This window comes from Podarcis vaucheri, assembly GCF_965113315.1.
Source record: "Podarcis vaucheri genome assembly, chromosome: 5".
NCBI lineage: Eukaryota > Metazoa > Chordata > Lepidosauria > Squamata > Lacertidae > Podarcis > Podarcis vaucheri.
The window spans coordinates 11,636,926-11,657,470 of record NC_138763.1 but is presented as its reverse complement, the minus strand read 5'-3'; the positions used below and the strand labels follow the sequence as shown (position 1 = coordinate 11,657,470).

Here is a 20,545-nt window from a genome sequence, read left to right as displayed (position 1 = left end):
ATAGCCAACGCTCTCCTATGCATGCCAAGTGCAGATTTTTTTGGGGGGGAAATATACGATGAATTAAAAAAGATGATAGGGATAACTTTTACTAAAAAAAGGAGGCATTTCTATTAAGTATTTTAGATAAAGAGATACCAAGAAATCTAAGAGAGGTATTCTTGTATGCAACTGCAATACTTGTGGCCAGCAAACTCAGAGGAAATTCAAAGCAAAAACTTGCAGAAAAATGGAATGGTTATAGAGGATATGTTCAAAAATACAATAATAGTTTTGACTCCGTGCTAGCATTTGAGTGACAAAGGAAGTAAAAGGAGTTGGATGACAATTAAGGATTTATTATGTTTTCAGAATGTATTGGAAAATTTATATAGAAAGGTTTATTGTTTTGTGTACACTCGATTGTAAGATAAAACATATGCAAAGGGACTTGACAGGAAGTCAAAATTGAAGAAAATATTTTGTAAGATAAAAGGGGGGAAACTATTTACTTTCATTATTATCATTTTTGTGTGTGTGTGTCTGTACATATGTGTGTTTTGTATGGAATGTTTGGGAGGAAATAAGATGGTAAATAACAAATAAACTAAATATTGATGTATGTAATTTTTATTTCTCAATTATATTTAGTGGTAGTATGGTTGTAATTTTTTGTAACATAAAATCATTCAATAAAAATTATATATATATATATATTTAAAAAGTGCAGCTCTGCACTCAGGAGAGGAAAACCTCATAGTCGGTAACGAATTTTAACAGGGACTCAGCAAAGGCTGAAGGAACCAGACACCCATTGAGTTCCACCAACTGACTGACTCCAATACAAATCACGGTACAGATAGATGGTTCTCCACAGGGCAAACAAGTAAATCCCATTGAACTCAATCTTTTGATGCCATATGATGTCAGGAGCAGGAAAGTTAAACCAAAGAAAAAGGTAGCAAGAATCAAGAGGCCCCTTCCTTTGCAGCCGTGACTTGAATTCTGTGCTTTTTTAATTGAACTGCCTCACGAAACAACATTAATTCCCTGCATGTAATGACACACACAGCAGCAAGAAAAGTTGACTATAGCTGTTTCCATGATGTGTTATTTTGCTCCCCTGCAGGGTGCTTTTGTTGGAGGAACAGCCCAGAACTCTTACCATCTCATTGGGGTGTAAAATATAGATGAGCTCAGCGCTTGTTGGCTACACTGAGCCATTCCTATGTCAGCTGGAGTTATTACTAGACAAGTAACATATTCCCTTGGGAACTTTCCCACATTCTCATGCTTCTCACTGGTCCATCTACTTATTGATATATTTATTGCATGAATTTTATATACCGCTTGATTGTAATAAAATCTCAAAGCAGTTTACAAGAAGAATGAAACAATATAAGTGAAAAAGGGCAGAAACTATTTTAAACATTTAGAAAATCATTAAAATCAACAATAAGCTAAGTCCAGATGAAAACACATCAACATGTCTGGATAGGTTTTGCCTAAACAAAAAACAGCTGCTGAAAAGAGCATTATTATTATTATTATTATTATTATTATTATTATTATTAAATTTATATACCACTGTATACCCAGAGGTCTCAGGGCGGTTCACAGAAGAAAATCAAAATATAAAAGCACAAAATACATAATCAAAATAAAAACAACAGCCCAATAACCCAATAACACCCTCCCGCAGTACAGGCGACAACCATTTTAGGCACAATTGCCAACACTCAGGTCCTTTAGGACCTGGGAAAAGACACAATGGGGGTGGAATAGGGTGGGGCAATGTACACAAAAATGCAGAGAGGCGGGACTTAGGTTGACTCCAGTCATGTGACCTGGAGACCTGACACTAAGCACTTGCTTTCCTTTTGCGTGTCGAGGTCCCCAGGGCCACCCCAATAACTCACACATCACACAGAATTTTTTGTTTAAGATTTTTGGCATAATTTTGGCCAGAACTTTATTAAAATACAAATTTGTGAGTGGTTGCTTAGGCATTGGCTGCGACTATCTGCCCCCACCATGGGGGACAGACTGACATTCCGCACGATGCGAAAGTCAGAATAGGGGAATACACTTGGGGGTAACGACGGAGCAGGGAACCTGCCCTCACCCCCAAATGCAACCAGGAGCTCATTGCTATGGCCCGAGCCCCCTTGACAGAGTGGGCAAGCAATAGTTAGCCCCCAATTCCTTTAACGGAATCCCTCGCAGCAGCAGCATTAGAGGGGCAGGCACTCAACCTACCAAGGGCAGGCACTCAACCACTGCCCCTCAACCAACCAAACCACAAACCAATGCCTAACCGCAACCTTACAAGTTGTGACGATTTGCTACGCAGTAGGCAAAAACCAAATGGCCCCAGCCAATCAGATAGACAAAATTCCTACCGGGTCCCTGCCCCAAGAGCAGACGACCCCATGACAGGCATAGCAAGGTCAAAGCGAACAACCCTAATTCTAGGGAGGGGGGGGGACGGGCAATCCGATGCAAGGGGCGAAAAGAGGAAGCCCTAGCCTCGTGCAAGGAGTTTTAGCATTTCTGGCTGTCAGTCAACAAATGGCAGCATTAACTTCTTCCCAGCAACAAGGGAAGCCCCAATTGCATCAGTGGCCAACGATCAATTAGTCCGCCCCCAACTTTGGAGTGTCCTGGCGGCCCCCAACGCAACACGTGCTCTCCATGAAGGAGAACACGCTTTGCCAGACTTAAGCAGAGCAGCAGCCCCACTGCTGAATGGAGTTTGGATCTGGCGTAACTTTATGCTTGCTTAACTTACGCAAACTTGCTTAATGCCAGCTTCCTGTGCATAGGATTGCTCCCTCAAAGAATAAAGAATATTAGCTTATTATTTTTTTTGCGGGTTGGGGGAGCTATTCAGTGTTATGTCTTTAAGCAGGAGGCTGGTACTAATGGCCTGAATGTTTTTACACTTCTGTGTGTGTTTTTATCCTGTTTTTTGTGCGAGAAACAGAATATCTCCTGAGAACCTGAGTGTTCTGTTTTGTTTTTAAATTCCGAGGTGCCAGATGGCTATGGCTGAGGTTGAAAAGTATATTTATCTTGCATTTTGAATAACTTTCTGTGTTATATTAGCTGCGGCAGCCTTGGAACAAAGTCACCTGTTTCATTTCGGAAACTCCACATTTTCCATCAGGGATCGAAGCACATAATTCTGCTTCTGGCATGTGTACTACTAGCTTCTTCATGAGATAAGCAATGAGTGGGGAAAAGAAGACAAGCTTGAATTATGGGTTTAATATTCTGAATAACAGGGCAATATGTGAATGAATAGACACAATAAGGAAACGAGACAGGGCAGCTTGGTGGGAGCATCTGGATTAAATATGGAGTGAGAATGAGAGGAAGACTGCTGTGTAAAAACGGCCTCTCAAAACTCTGCCACTCTGCTTTTGGACAGGGAAATTGACGGGGCACATTTCACAGAATTTCTCCCGGGGGATTAGACATTGTACAACAGTTTCCAGAACTCACCATTAGCCATGATTGCAGCACAGCTTCTTTCCTTTCCTCCCTACAATTTGGCTTGTTTGTTCGTTTGTTTTTAGCTCCTTTCCTGTCAGCACTCGCCATCGAAGTTTTCTATTAAAGGGAGCGATATATTGCAATGGAAATGCATTTCTTAGGCGTGCAGAAGAGAAGCTATGTGTTTATTATTACATTTTAAGTTGCATTTTTGTTTTTTACAAAAGGCAACCCAAAGCAACTTGCAAATATAACACAGACTTTAAAATGAAATATGAAAAGCCAGAAGAAAACAAAAGCCTAAAAACCCACCTGTGACACATGCCAAACAACAACAACCAGTTCAAATACATTCCACTACATTTAAAAAAGAAGAAGAAAAGGCAATGGCGGAATATCAATTAAAGCATCCATGACAGATGGCCACCCAAATTAAAAACCTCCAAGGAAGGAGAGTCCACAAACTCCCTACTTGCCATAGAGGAAGAGGCCATTTATTTAGTCACAAACCTGCAGTAAGAATGATCTCATTTCCCCCTGGAAAGCTTCACCCCCTGCCACCCGGTCACTGCAGTCATTGCACCCAGTCACCCCTACATATTACTTTGTTCTTCAGTCATAGAAGTGGCCTACGATATTAAGACAAGGGACAGATGGCTGTTGGAAGAGGCGTCACTTCCCATGAGGTGAACCCCCTGTTGTCTCTGATCAAGGTAGTATTTGAAGCAATACAAAGACCTGTCAAACCAGACAAAAGTACCCATCACCAGCAGTCACCACCTTTACCCACCTCCTTCAAGCCTCCAAGAGAGAGAGGGGGAATAAACAAACTAGTGTCTGCCTCCAGCTAAAAAAAAAACGCAGGGCAATCCAAATATTCCCCAGCTCAATACCAACAACAGGAATTGTTCCAAATGCCCCAAGCAGACCTGCACGCCATCATTTCTCTTCAATGGAATGCAAAAAGGCTGTCATCCGCCATATTTCTTCTGTCATGGAAAGAGGCTTGGGATTTCGGATGCCCATCTGAGCAGGAACCAGAACTATGGAGAATGCACATATGATGTCCATCTGACAGTGCTGTTTATTATTACACTGAATCGGTGGGTTGTGTGTCTGTGTGTCTGTGTGTGTAGGAGGGGAAGGGCTGGAGGAACAGGCAGGCAATGCAAGTTGTCTCGCACAGCGATAGCCTCGTGTAATGTGCAGTGCTGCATTTGCTTCTTGCTGAGCCCTGACAGCAGTGGGACAGCTGAGTGGCAGGTACTGCTGATCATTTTAATAAGGTCTGTCCAGTATATTTCACCTTCATCATTGCGGAGCTTTTGCTCTGCAATGCTTCCTCCTGCAAACAAGGAAAGATTGTCTGTTGGACACAAACTCTGAGGCTGAAGTAGAAAGGAAGATGAGCAGAGAGCCTTTGATAACCCTCTTTGGGTTATGTATGCATGTATTAAATTCATATGCCACCCATCATCCGTAGATCTCAGGGTAGTTCACAATGTAAAAATACAATATAAAACCCACGAAACACACAATAAAAATAAGAACAAAAACAAACCAATAACCCCCTCTCCCACAGCACATTTAAAAAGGTAGTGGATGTCAATAAGTCTGAGGCCTGGCTGAAAAGGAATGTTTTCGCCTGGCACATAAAGGTGCATATTGAAGGTGCCATATTGGGGAAAGCATTCCACAAACAAGGAGCCACCACAGAAAAGGCCAATTCTCGTGTTGCCACCCTCCGGACCTCTCATGGAGGAGGCACACTAAGAAGGTACTCAGATGATGATCATCGGGTCCGGGTAGGTTTATATAGAGAGAGCCAGTTCCTGAGCAGCTGACGTGCTCTTTGGTAGCTACAAAGGTATCCTTTCATCTCCACTGCCTCAAATCCAATTTAAGCATACAGGAAAAGCATATGGAATAGTTCATGGACTATGTACGATTTCACAATGCAGGCGGAGTGGACATGAAGCCACTGTGGTGTAGTGCTTAGAGTGTCGCACTAGGATCTGGGAGAGACCAGGGATCAATTCCCCCACTCAGCCATGAAGCTCACCGGCTGACCTTGGGCCAGCCACTGTCTCAGCCTAACCTACCTCACAGGGTTGTTGTGAGGATGAAACGGGGAGATGGAGGCCATGTACACCACCTTGAGCTCTTTGGAGAAACAGGTGGGTTATAAATGCTATACATCTTATTTAAGTAAATAAATACATGTTCCCACATATCAAAACACCCCTTCCACAAAGAAATCAAGAACAAGGGGCGGAGGAATCAAGGGGGATTATGAGTATAATAAATAAAACCCTATCCCTAACATATGAACTTTCCATGTGCAGAATCTAGCTAAGTTATCAGAATTAGGGAAGGTCTAAATGTCAGCTGTAGGCTGCTCAGGGCAAGGACCTATATTTTCTTTACATTACTCTATAAAGCACCCTCTGCCTTCTGGGTACTACAATAATCCTCAGCAATGTCAGTGTGGGTATACGTAAAAGGAGACACTGGAGCTATAGCAGCAAACAATCCCTATAGGGATCTTGCCGTCTAGTGATTAATATCTTATCAGTTAACTGACGTCTTTCAACAACAAAGGATGGTTATCAGGAAGGGAAGTAATAGAGCAAGCTAGCTGGACCACATTTTATCTGTTTATTTTTAGCAATTTTAATTCTGCACACTCTAAAATAGTCACAAATGAGCTAAATCCCTGATGCTATTTGTCAAAAATAATGGCGACACCTCTCTTTGCTTTCCCCCATCTCATTTACTCTCATTAAACTGACCTCCTATACCCCAGGTGTCATCTGTTCCGCAAAAGAAAAATGATACCCAAGCAGGGGACTCTTGCATGTGTTTCATTATTCCTTTGCAGGCCACAGTGCATGGAGCAATGTCAGCTCCTGAGAAAATCAACACTAATAAACTACTTGCTGTGGGATGCAAATTGGGATTTATAACAAAGTAGGTTTATTGTTATTTGTTTTGTTTTTAATGTCAGCCACCAAGACCTTGTGATTTGGAGGTCCTTGCCGTATTACTTAAGAAAAAAGCATTTGAAAAGCAGATATATAAGAACACAAGTAGATCCCTGCTAGATGAGGACAATGGCCCATCTAGGCCATCATCCTGTTCTCACAGTGGCCAGTCAGGTGCCTGCAAGCAGGATTCGAACACAAGAGCCCTCTCTCCTCCTGCGACCAGAAGCATTACTGTCTCTGTCTGTGGAGGCAGTATAGCCATCATGGCTAGTAGCCAGGGGTAGCCTTTTCCTCCATGATTTTGTCTAATTGCTTTTAAAGGCCCTGCATACCTGAAGGAGCATATCCACCCCTATTGTCCAGCCTGGACACTGAGATTCAGCACCGAGAGCCTTCTGGCGGTTCCCTCAGGGGACACGGGTGGCGCTGTGATCGAAACCACTGAGCCTCTTGGGCTTGCCATTCGGAAGTAGGGCAGTTCAAGTCTGCACCACGGGGTGAGCTCCCACTAGGGAAGCTTTTAATGTTTAATAGACTATTGTATTTTAATATTCTGTTGGAAGCCACCCAGAGTGCCTGGGGAATGAATAATAAATTGTTGTTGTTGTTCCGTCTCAGCTCCTGCCAACCTAACAGTTCGAAAGCATGGCAGCACATGTAGATAAATAGGTACCACTGCGACGGGGAGGTAAACGGCGTTTCCGTGCGCTCTGGTTTCCATCATTGTGTTCCTTTGCGCCAGAAGCAGTTTAGTTATGCGGTCATGCTGGCCACATGACCTGGAAAGCTCTCTGCGGACAAACACCAGCTTTCTCAGCCTGAAAGTGGAGATGAGTGCCACACCCCACAGATGAATTCGACTGGATTTAACTGTCCACAAGTCCTTTACCTTTACCTTTACCTTTACCCGTGGTTCCTTCACTGCGAGAAGTGAAGCTATAGGGAACCAGGCAGAGGGCCTTCTGGGTAGTCACTCCCACTCTTGGGACGCCCTCCCGCCAGATGTCAAGGAAATAAACAACTATTTGACTTTTAGAAAACATCTGAAGGCAGCCCTGTATAGGGAAGCTTTTAATGTTTGGTGTTTTACTGTGCTTAATATGTGTAATTTGTTGGCAGCCACCCAGAGTGGCTGGGGCAGCAAAGTCAGATGGGAGTCATATAATTTATCCTCATCGTCATTCATGTTGCAGCCATCACTGCCTCCTGTAGGAGCGAATTCCATAATTTAGCAATACACTGCATGAAAAAGTGCTTTCCTTTTAAAGAAGTAAGTAAAGGGACCCCTGACCATTAGGTCCAGTCATGACCGACTCTGGGGTTGCAGCGCTCATCTCACTTTATTGGCCAAGGGAGCCGGCATACAGCTTCCGGGTCATGTGGCCAGCATGACTAAGCTGCTTCTGGCGAACCAGAGCAGCGCACGGAAACGCCGTTTACCTTCCCGCCAGAGTGGTACCTATTTATCTACTTGCACTTTGGTGTGCATTCAAACTGCTAGGTTGGCAGGAGCAGGGACCGAGCACCGGGAGCTCACCCCGTCGCGGGGATTCGAACCACTGACCTTCTGATCAGCAAGTCCTAGGCTCTGTGGTTTAACCCACAGCACCACCCGCGTCCCTTTTTGAAGAAGTACTTTCTTTCAAAAGAATACAGGAAACCAAGAGCTACATTCAGGGCTCATTCACACCTTCATTTGTGCTGCACCTAGAAAGCACAGGTCTGAGCAGTTTTCTGCTTGGCTCGCACTTTCTAGGCATGGGTCTGAGTGGTTTCCCCATTGCCCACTCATTTCCAATGGAAAACCCACTCTTTAATGACAGATCAGAACAAATGGCAATCTGGTGGAAACCCGAATTGCCATTTGCTCCGATTGAGAGCGAAACAGCAGTTTCCCCGGGGGAAAGCAGTGGGACAACAAGAAGTGTGGATAAGTCCCTACGCTTCACTTACAGAGTCCATGCCAACTCCAGGTACAGCTGCAACAGACCCCTGCCTAAAACCATGGAGAACTGCAGACAGCCAGGGTATGTCAGGGGTCACCTACATGGTGCCCACACAATTATTAAGTGGGGAGAGCTCTGTTGCAGTCTGGTCCTAAGTTCTGCTGTTGGCCACAAATGGAAACCGGATGCAGGATGAGATGGACCTTTGACCTGATCCAAAACAGGTAGGATGCGCCTGCAATTGTGAGCTCATTCCTAGCTTGAACAATGAAAGCCCTCTCTCCGCGGCTCTTCCAGGTGAGTCATTCTTCAAGGAACAGTATCTTTGGGCTGAGTCACATCAGGATAAGATGGGGAAAGTAAAACTCCAATTGCAGATTGCTAGATCGAACAAATGCACCGTCTGATAATGGAAACAAGCATACCAAAATCCTTATCGCAAGAGAGCTGTCACCTCAACAAACTATGTGAAGAAGCCCTTATAGTTCTCTCTATGGGACTGTGTTTCTCTTTGGGAAACAACGGCAACTTTTTCTTTTCTTTGGACTCAGTTAGACCTGGGTTGAAGCACTGCTGCGGCAGACCTTGGGGTGGAAGAAGAGCTGGTGTGGCCAAGGCAGCAAGAAACTGAGGGTTCAGTGCATTCTAGAAGGTCAACTGACCCTTGGGAGAAGCGTCCGAGCCGTCCAAAGGACGGGTAGGCACTTTATCCATGTGCAGTGCTGGCACAAACATGAATGCACGCAGTGCAGCCAGTGGCGTAGCGTGGGTTGTCAGCATCCGGGGCAAGCCAAGTAATTTGCGCCCCCTAACCCATGGATTTGCGCCCCCTAACCCATGGATTTGCGCCCCTAACCCTAACCCCCAGATGTTGCGCCCGGTGCGGCTGGCCCCCCTGCACCCCCACGCTACGCCACTGAGTGCAGCACATCTGGCAGGGCTGCGTGAGGAAAGTGCAGTGCCTTATTTCAGAGGGTAAGGGCCATAGTACCTGCTTTGTACACAAAAGATTCAATCGTTGGCAACATTTCCAGGTAGTGCTGGGAGAGAACCCTGCCTGAAACCTTGGAGACACATTGCCAGTCATTGAAGAGATTCCTGAGATCAATGGACCAATGGGGCCTGACTTCCTGGAACTTCTCCCTTTGCAAACTTGCAAGCTGCTTCCCGTGTCGGAATCTGCAGTTCAGATTTCGAGAATTGTGCCTTCGGGTGAGACAAGGGATCTCCGGATACACCCCTCAGACTACATGCCGCAGCTACTCATGGCAGCCTACTTTATTCATTCATTCATTCATTTGATCCCATTTGTGAATCGTTTCCCATAGAAACATCCTCAAGTGAAAATTGCCTCGCGCAAACATTTGAAGACTCATTAGAGAACAGTGCCTTTTACAATCACTCAGGAGTATGTGTAGAATTCAAGATTTATTCAGAAAAGTTTCCAGTGCTCCTCACAGGGGGTTTATTCTGCCAATAACCCAGCAAGTCTCGAAATTTACTGAAGCAGAGGGAATGTCTTTACTCAAGCATTTACAGATTTTGCCTCCAGGGACATGGCACTCTTCCACTAAATCCAAAATTTCCTCAGAGCAAACGAAGTGTGTTCTGGCTGTTTCTAATTGTTTGCACGGGGAAGAAATAACGAGGGTAGACATTTCAAGAATCATTTCTCCCCACCTCAACCATTTTTCTTTATAACTTAAGTGGCAACTTCCAAAGAAACGTCAAGACTTATCAGTGTTTTTGGCACACCTCCTATCTTTAGGCTAGCCTAAATGAAAACGAAAAGTATTTGTCAGGCAAATAAAGTGCCATGACATAGCACAAGGGTAGGCAAACTAAGGCCTGGGGGCCAGATCCGGCCCAATCGCCTTCTCAATCCGGCCTGCGGACAGTCCGGGAATCAGCGTGTTTTTACATGAGTAGAATGTGCCCTTTTATTTTAAATGCATCTCTGGGTTATTTGTGGGGCCTGCCTGGTGTTTTTACTTGAGTAGAATGTGTGCTTTTATTTCAAATGCATCTCTGGGTTATTTGTGGGGCATAGGAATTCTCCCCCCCCCAAAAAAAAATAGTCCGGCCCCCCACAAGGTCTGAGGGATAGTGGACCGGCCCCCTGCTGAAAAAGTTTGCTGACCCCTGACATAACAGAAACCAAAAGGCCTGAACACATGCCAGTTAGAGGGGACCCAATTAAAAAACAACAGCTCTCACCTATTGCAGATACATTGGAATTGCAAGAAGGCTCTGAATATTCTGGTTATTCTAACAGAAGTAGGAAGCACAAAGGCTGTATGCTGCTTAGGTACTGAATATAATGATTATATCACCTCTTACACAGTGATAGGAACTGGCCGGACATCCTCACTCACTCAGTGTATTGAAACAAATCTGCACACACCCTTTCTCTCTACAGCTCAGTAATCCTGGAAGACCACGTATGGCACACAGGAATATGCATAACTCGGTGATGCTAATAACAGTGACTCATGTTCAGATCATTGCTGGATTAGTGTGGTCAAATGCAAAAGGGGCCATGGCTTCTGCACCTTTAACACTTTTGTAGGAAAGGTAATTTCTGCAGATAAGCTCTGGCTGCAGTTTCCCCTTCTACACACTTGCTAGAGGTTCTGAAGCGTTTTTTTGTACATGTTCACCCTAGACTGGGTACCAGATGCTAGGTGATCAAAGGATAATTATTGCTACCTTGCAAAGGTTCACATTTCAGGAAAAGATCCCGCATATGTATGAAATCACTTACAAGATTTTCAGCATTTAGCACAGAGCTGGGCTCCCGGACCTGGGTGACTGCTGAAGTTCAAGGCTGGTCCTGACTGGTGTTGATATGTAGGGTTGCCATGCATCCAGGAAAACCCAGACTTGACCTCTTTTGGGGGGCTCACATGCCCATCTGGGCAGATTTTTACATTTTAAGGAAATGTCTGGGTTTTATTTGGGGGGTGGGTAGGTTGGGTCTCAAGCTGCTCTGCACGCTGCGGCCGCTGCCAGCCCAAGCTGTCCTCTTTTTTGCTCTTCAAAATATGGCAACCCTAAGATATGTTCTCTGGAATAGGTCAGGGTGGTGCTGTGTGTTAAACCACAGAGCCTAGGACCTGCCGATCAGAAGGTCAGCGGTTCGAATCCCCTCAATGGGGTGAGCTCCTGTTGCTCGGTCCCTGCTCCTGCCAACCTAGCAGTTCGAAAGCATGTTAAAGTGCAAGTAGATAAATAGGTACCACTCTGGCGGGAAGGTAAACGGTGTTTCCATGCACTGCTCTGGTTCGCCAAAAGCAGCTTAGTCCTGCTGGCCACATGACCCGGAAGCTGAACGCCGGCTCCCTCGGCGAATAAAGCGAGATGAGCGGCACAACCCCAGAGTCGGCCATGACTGGACCTAATGGTCAGGGGTCCCTTTACCTTTACCTTATAGATAAAACAGAGACCAATCATCAGTGCTACCATTTCCTTTGTTTTCGTTGGCATCCATCTGTCTCGAGAGACAATGGAGTGTGCTTCTGGGGGTGAAATCAAACCACTGTACAACTACTCTCTCTCTCTCTCTCTCTCTCTCTCTCTCTCTCTCTCTCTCTCTGTGTGTGTGTGTGTGTGTGTGTGTGTCTGAACGATGTAGCATTTCTTTTCTTACTGAAAAGTGGAACAGTGGCTTTTCCACTCTGCAGAAAGTTGCCAGCATTAAGGAAGCAACCTGAACAAAACAATTTCTGGCAGGAAATTGTATGTGTTTTTCCTTTTGAACACATCCTGAGATAATCAAGCCATTCTGAAATGGCAGGCTCTCACCTCTCCACACGAAGCGACTAATTCCAGGACTTTAATCTCACCTGCCTGTGCAGGGAAAAGAAGAAAGGAGGTTTCCCAGAGGGGAAATGACATGCCTCTACTGGTATTAGCACTGGTGATTTACACCTGAGTTAGCAGAGTCTCCTGCAGATTATTAGCCTTTTCTCTTTTTGACCCTTGAAGTGATTCCATACATATAGTTGCTACCGAGAATGAAAGTAGTATTATGGGAAGAGCAGCAGATCAGCGCTAATGCGAATGCGGAGCTAGCGCAGACAGATTTTGGAGATCAACTACATCCTCAGCAGACGTCAATGAGTCTGGGAATTCAAATAAATAATAATAATAATAATTTATTATTTATACCCCGCCCATCTGGCTGAGTTTCCCCAGCCACTCTGGGTGGCTTCCAAGAGCTTCAAAGTGTTTTATGGTTTATGTCAGTTTCCTATAATGAAATTATTGAAGTTCTGTGATTTGCAAAGTTGACTCCCCTAATCATGGTGCACAGAGCTTTGCAAACAACTGATGTATCCCATCAGCTGTATGCCAGAAAACCTACCAAGGGTGGAAGGCTCAGTCTAGTTCCAATTCGTGTCAATTACACGTGTTCATTCATAAAACCATTCCATCCCATTTCCATATAAATCTCTGATTCCCCCCCACACATTTGCATGAAAATTTAAGATTAAATGCATATTTAAATAGTATTTTAACACAAACGACACTTTTAAATATCAATTTTGCCTCAATGTATGCATTTCTAAATATGTATTTTTTTCCAGATACGTTTTGGTACTTTTCTGAGCTGGGGGCGGCATCGCACAATTCGGAGCCGTGCAAATTCCAAAGTATAAGTTGCGTTGCAATGCACCTATTAGTCTTGGAGCTGAAAATTAGGTTGCTTTTCTTAAAACTGCAGACCAAAAAACGCCCCCTCCATCTGCACTGCTAACACACAAATGCAAACAGACACAAAGTGAGACTGCACCAGGCATGGCTCACTTTCAAACTTCTATTCAAAAGCTAGAAACTTTTCCTTTAAAGGATTTCTCCACCTAATGCTGGCATTATTTGCTTGTGTGGCATGATAGCAGGAGCCAGGCACCTCTGGTCTTGGTACATTCACCCCATTTATGGCCACCTTGAATTATTTATCCATTATTAATTTTCCACTCTGTACTGGATATGCCATATGCGGTTGTTTTCTATGGCAGCTTTGTTCTCCTTCAGCGGGAGCAGCCATGGGGAGCCTTTGAATAAAACAGCCAACTCACAGTCAGGTGCCTGTGTATCTCAAAAGAGAAATAAGACCTCTAATGTTACTGTATCATTAAACAGAGAGGACGAAAAGGAAAAAGAACACAACAGCACTGACGGGAATTTTCCCGTAATGAGAAATGCTTCTTAAAGCGTTCTCAGCGTTGAAGCCATCATGCTATTAAAAGTTCCCAATTCCAGAAAGCTTAAGCATCTCTCCTTTCTCCGTTGCTATACATTATTTAGTACAGTGAAGGATGAAGTTGCCACTGTGAAGTCACACAATCGAGATTATGCAGAGCCCAAAGCCCGGTATCTCAGGCAGGACATCTCTGAGCATGTACAGAATTCTTTCTCTTAAAGGTGAAACACCCCCCCCCCAAAGGACCTGAGGACAAATTATTTCCCTCCACTTCCTTTGTGGAGGGAATGCTCCTTCACTGGTCCAGAGATGGTACAGGTTCACCATGGAGGAGCTATTCATCACTCTCAGTTCTCCTGCCTATAGTTGCAGCAGCTCCACATGCATAATAATAATAATAATAATAATAATAATAATAATAATTTATTTATACCCTGCCCATCTGGCTCGGTTTCCCCAGCTACTCTGGGCAGCTCCCAACAGAATATTAAAAACACAATAAAACATCAAACATTAAAAAATTCCCTCAACGGGGCTGCCTTCAGGCCCCGCAGAAAGATGTCAAGTCCCGCAGGGCCTTAGTCTCTTGTGACAGAGCGTTCCACCAAGTCGGGGCCAGTACTGAAAAGGCCCTGGCCCTAGTTGAGACCAACCAAACCACCTTGCGCCTTGGGACCTCCAAAGTGTTGTCATTTGTGGACCTTAAGGTCCTCCACAGGGCATACCAGGAGAGGCAGTCCCATAGGTTGCAGACTCTCCTTCCTTGGAAGTTTTTAAGCAGAGGTTGGATGGCCATCTGTCATGGATGCTTTAGTTGAGATTCCTGCCTTGCAGGGGGTTGGACTAGATGACCCCTGGGGTCCCTTCCAACTCTACAATTATGTGATTCTATGAAAGCCTCTCTCTCCTTACAGAGGTGTGTCAGTGAAATTATACAACCTCGCCTGCAAGTAGGCAACAAACATGAGCTTGTTTAGAGATGAAGCAGGGAGTTTAATTTATCTTCCCCGAGAAAGAATAAGCAGCTGGGAAACTGAAAACGCACAATTTGTCCTCAGAATCCAGCACACAGTAGCTGCCCTTTGGCAGCTGCTCAGTTAGGCATGACTCTGCAAAAAAGAAGGAAAAAAACCCTTTCCAGAGAGCAAACATGTGATGTCTAAACACATGTTCTGTAAAATTCGTGACATTACAATGCTAGTGGCAAAAGTTCCCAGACCTGAGGGCAATGAATAAGAAGCAAAAATTCTGTGTGCGGTTGAGAACCACAAGACAAAAAAGAGACTTTGAAAGCCTTCAAGATCTGCCAAATATGAAGAGGTCTCATTTGCAAGCTCCTTTCAGACTGAACTCCAGCTGCCAAACTCTTGATTTCTTTCCCTCTCTGATTTAAAATTGTCAGCCTGCTTGAAAATATTTACTTTTAGAGTCTGTAAGGGTCAAAAACAGGTGTGACATTAAACGCATGGCAGCATTTAATGTGTCTCCTCCCCATTGGTGTTAAATGGGGAAGGGGACGTTAATCCTTTCTCTCCTGCCAGAGTAGGCTGAAAGTTACCTAAAGGCTTAAATTATTAGTTCAGGAGGGAAGTTTCCATTAGCTGTGCACACACCATAAATTTAAAGCACATTTAAAGCATATTTCTACACTGCTGAGAACTATAGTTTATTAAGGGTGTTGAGAATTATAAATTTCTGAGAGCTAAACTACAGTTCCCATTATTATTTTTTGTGGGGAGGGGGAAGGTGCTCTGAATCTATAGCATGCATGCATGCCTGTTTGGGCCCTGAGAGTAAAAATTGCTTACCCTCAAGGGCACCACTTCCCACTGTTCTGGGCATGCTTCCTGATTGAAGGGAAGCAAGTCCAGCACCATGACTCATGCAGAGATGCTATGGGCACCCTCCTCTGAGGACTGGTAGTTCCGTTGTGTCCATCTAGTTCAGCATCCTGTCCTCTGAGTGGCCAACCAGGTGCCAATAGAAGTGCAAAGGTGGGCTTGAAGGCACAGCACTCTGCACACCTGTAATTTCCAGCAACTAGCATCCAGAGGCACAGATTCCACAGGTAGAATGTAGCCATCATGGCTAGTAGCCATCAATAGCCTTCTCCTCCTTGATTTAGTCTAAATCCTATGTCTAAAGCCATCCTATGTCAAGGAGCTGTCCAGGAGTCAGGTCATCCACAGGGCAGGCACACACACACACAAACACACACACTACAGGTAGGTAGCCATGTTAGTGCTGTGGGTTAAACCACAGAGCCTAGGACTTGCCGATCAGAAGGTTGGCGGTTCGAATCCCCGCAACAGGGTAGGCTCCCGTTGCTCAGTCCCTGCTCCTGCCAACCTAGCAGTTCGAAAGCACGTCAAAGTGCAAGTAGATAAATAGGTACCGCTCCGGTGGGAAGGTAAATGGCGTTTCCGTGCGCTGCTCTGGTTCGCCAGAAGCGGCTTAGTCATGCTGGCCACACGACCCGGAAGCTGTACGCCGGCTCCCTTGGCCAATAAAGTGAGATGAGCGCCACAACCCCAGAGTTGGTCACGACTGGACCTAATGGTCAGGGGTCCCTTTACCTTTACCTTAGCCATGTTAGTCTGCCATAGTCGAAACAAAATAAAAAAAATTCCTTACAGTAGCACCTTAGAGACCAACTAAGTTTGTTATTGGTATGAGCTTTCATGTGCATACTTCAGAAGTGTGCATGCACATGAAAGCTCATACCAATAACAAACTTAGTTGGTTTCTAAGGTGCTACTGGAAGAAGAAGAAGAGTTTGGATTTGATATCCCGCCTTTCACTCCCTTTCAGGAGTCTCAAAGTGGCTAACAATCTCCTTTCCCTTCCTCCCCCACAGCAAACACTCTGTGAGGTGAGTGGGGCTGAGAGACTTCAAGGAAGTGTGACTGGCCCAAGGTCACCTAGCAGCTGCATGTGGAGGAGCGGGGAATCAAACCCGGTTCCCCAGATTACGAGACTACCGCTCTTAACCACTACACCACACTGGCTCTCAAAGGAATTTTTTTATTTTGTTTCAACACACACACACAGAGAGAGAGAGAGAGAGAGAGAGAGAGAGAGAGAGAGAGAGAAGGCACGGAATGCAATTCGCTTTTTACTAGCAGAAAACAACACAGCAGTGTCCCTGGTTCACCTTCACTCTACAGAGGCCTTCCTGAAACTAAGATCTAGGCACTCCATCCCCCCCTCTAGCTTTTCTCTCTGGATCCCTCCCAAGCAGATGGAGGCTACGTCGAGGGGATGGGCTCCTCCTCTGGGCCTGTCTGACAAATTGCTCAGCAACATGCAGGACCCTCCTAAAGCGAGGGGTCAGAGGGGGAGGAGAGTCATCAGGACGGGGACTGTCTGCCCCTACACTGTGACTCTCAGCTTCTAATCCTGTCCTGGAGGGTCCTAATAATAATAATAATAATAATAATAATAATAATAATAATAATAATAATTTGGTGGGAGGGCGTTCCACAGGGCGGGTGCCACTACCGAGAAGGTTCTCTGCCTGGTTCCCTGTAACTTGGCTTCTCGCAGTGAGGGAACCGCCAGAAGGCCCTTGGCGCTGGACCTCAGTGTCTGGGGTAGAACAATGGAGGTGGAGATGCTCCTTCAGGTATACTGGGCTGAGGCCGTTTAGGGCTTTAAAGGTCAGCACCAACACTTTGAATTGTGCTCGGAAACGTACTGGGAGCCAATGTAGGTCTTTCAAGACCAGTGTTATGTGGTCTCGGCAGTCTCCCAACCACCCTTGATCACTCAAGTCTCCTACTTCTATCAGCTCCCAGCTCGCCCCTTCTGCTGACTGCTCCTCAGAGTCCCACCACCAGGATCCAGGCTCGAAGGTGTCATCTTTGGAGCTCCCACCACTTTGCCTCATCCGGCCGGTCCCTGACATTCAAGCTGGTAGTCATCACTGCCTCCTGTTCCCTGGTGCAACTTTGCCCTGTGTGAAGAAGTGCTTCCTTTTATCTGCCCTGTATCTCCCAACATTCCACTTCACTGGATGCCCATGTGTTCTAGTGTGGTAAGAGGGGTGGGTGGGTTTTACTCTCTCTACCCACCATTGCCCATGCTGGCTAGTGCTGATGGGAGTCGTAGTCCGACAACATCGGGAGGGTACAACATTGGATGCCCTTAGTTTGGAGAATTTAAGGGTCCAACTCTAAAGGAACCAGGGAAAAAACCCATGAAATTCTGTACCCACCCGAATTTTTCGGACTCCGCCCTCATCACTAATCATTGCAGCAATTCCAATGCATCGCATTCATGCAACTTGTTTACAAAGCATAGTGATTCGACTATATATATATAACAAAAGCCTACCGGTCTGCTAATTAATGCAGAAAATAATTAAGGAACTTTCTGCTTTTAAAGGGCAGTTTGAATCATATCTGTGAATTTAATTAAAAGAGAGGCAGCTGGGAAAACTAAGGTTAATTATAGGGATGTTAATAAGTCCCTAAAATTGCATTTTGACTACCGTACAAATTGATTAACCGGGCGGGTTGGGGAGGTATTTAAAAGTCATTTGGAAAGATCGGTATGTCATGTGCCAAATACCATGCAGGTACACAATGGCTTCAAGGTCTAGAGCAGGCATAGGCAAACTCGGCCCTCCAGATGCTTTAGGACTACAACTCCCATCATCCTTGACCACTGGTCCTGTTAGCTAGGGATGATGGGAGTTGTAGTCCCAAAACATCTGGAGGGCCGAGTTCGCCTATGCCTGGTCTAGAGGCACAACATTCCTATATAAAAGTATAGAGGCATTCACACCTGCAGGAATAGCGGTGGGATTACAGAGTGGTGGGATAAAATATCGGGACAATTTAGGCAAGGAATGACATCTCCTGATTTCTCTTTGCTTGATAACAATGCACACCTTCAAGGTTGGGTGCCTTTGTGGGACGGAACACCCTGCCTGGGGCATGAAGGCAAGGTGTTTTCCCAGGCTGGCAGAACACCAAAAATCAGTCTCTGATAAAATGCCATGGCTATTCAGCAAACACAGGGCGGACAAATCCAAAATCACTTAGAACATGGCATATACCAGAGCAGCAGCATTTGGGAGGGAAGGAGAAGAGAGGCTCGTATGTGTTGCATAATGCTGCGATTTCCAAAAATAAGGTGCCATCCATTCTCTTTTGTATCCTGATGGTCTTGGTTAAGAGGGAACTTTAAACAAAAGCATCCCTGGAAACAAAAGCTGCCTAGTAAGCCTAACCCAGAGAGCCATGAAATTTAAGTCTGCTGTTTCGTAAGCCCCTGGGGTTTACAAATGCATGAACGTGCTTGCATTTCTCTTCTTTCTGTAGTGTAATTATATTAGATGATAGTCCTGCGATACCTACTTTGCTTCTGCTTTGCCTGGCTGCATTGTAATTACTCACAGTTTACTATTTGCATCTCCTTTGCTTTCGGCGCACTTCTCAAAAGGGTTGTTCATACATGAGCTTGCACACAATATGGACGGAGCCTGATTTCATAAATGCTGTTTGTGCCACTTGTCGGAGGCTTTCAGTCCTAGAGAGAAGGACCTGCAGGCCGCCACGGGGAAGGACTCAGAACCTGATTCTGACCTTGCAGGTACTTATTGACATCTATGCAATCAAGAGTCAGTCCAGTTATCTTGCTACTGGGTGAATTCCTCATGCCTTTACTGACACACAGACTCCCTTACAAATCCAGCACTGAGGTCATAGCCGCACTCTACATTTAAAGCACATTTAATACACATGGCTTCCCCCGAATAATCCCGGGAACTGTAGTTTTCCAAGGGCGCTGGGAACTGCAGCTTTGTGAGGGGTAAATGTTAACTTGTGGCTGAACATATCAGATGACACAGCGATTCCTCAGACAGCTCTTGTTTATTCACAGGCCAGAACAGAACAGGGCTGAAGGGTTCAGCCAACCTACTTATATAGAGCTCAAATACAAAGCAACAGTAACAACTTTCTGTAACTATCCAACCACTGAACGTCACTTTCAATTCCTTATTTGCATATGTGGACCCGAGAGAAAACTATCTACAGTATCCCCCTGCTGGCCCAGGGTGAGAACTTCAGTACATAACAGTACAGTGGTACCTCGGGTTAAGTACTTAATTTGTTCTGGAGGTCCGTACTTAACCTGAAATTGTTCTTAACCTGAAGCACCACTTTAGCTAATGGGGTCTCCTGCTGCCGCCGCACAGCTGGAGCACGATTTCTGTTCTCATCCTGAAGCAAAGTTCTTAACCTGAAGCACTATTTCTGGGTTAGCGGAGTCTGTAACCTGAAGCGTATGTAACCCAAGGTACCACTGTAAACTAATATTCTTCAGCAGAAGCTGTTTACTTTAATAGTGTGTGGTATGGATGTGACCTAAATCTCCTTCACTCCTCCCCTCACAGGTCCTCTTTTTTAAAAGAAGAAGAAGAAGAGCAGGAGGAGGAGGAGGAAGAAGAGGAGGAGGAGGAGGAGGAGCAGGAGGAGCCTTACATATTGGGGCTACACAAACACAAAGCTGGCTTCTTTTGGAATCTAACACAGCTGTCCTCCTCTGAGCTCGATCCTGCAAAGAAAACCGTAAATCTGATCAAAATGGGGTGAGCATGATTCTATGGCAGCTTGAGCCCCAGTTCTTTGTCCCACTAACACAGAGCTTTCCAAACTGTGCATCATGAAACATTAGTGTGTCGGCTGCAGTGTGTAGGTGTGTCACACAAACATTCCCCGCACTGGAAAGGGGTCAGTTTAATCTCTGGTTTGCTAGTAAAACTGAATGACTGTGTTACAAAATGATGCACGTCTAAAATGTGTGTCCCCAACATGAACGGTTTAGAAAGCTCTGCACTAACACATGAACCACTCCTGGATGTGACGCTTCTGTAAGCCTCCAGCTGAGAAGAAAGGCCGGATACTTCAAAACCACATGCG

At 45.2% G+C, this 20,545-nt stretch overlaps 1 protein-coding gene across 5 annotated transcripts in view; it reads right to left on the bottom strand.

Annotated features, from left to right (window-relative positions):
- The window catches only part of PEX5L (peroxisomal biogenesis factor 5 like), a 173,588-nt gene that overhangs the window by 108,167 nt on the left and 44,876 nt on the right, over window positions 1-20,545 (bottom strand). For 3 of the 5 annotated variants that reach the window (XM_082224205.1, XM_082224209.1, XM_082224207.1), the window contains exon 2: window positions 3,487-3,594. The exons of the other annotated variants lie outside the window; for them this stretch is intronic. In XM_082224205.1, the coding sequence (XP_082080331.1) occupies window positions 3,487-3,594 (108 nt within the window). The remainder of the gene's footprint in view (window positions 1-3,486; window positions 3,595-20,545) is intronic. 5 annotated transcript variants of the gene reach the window in all.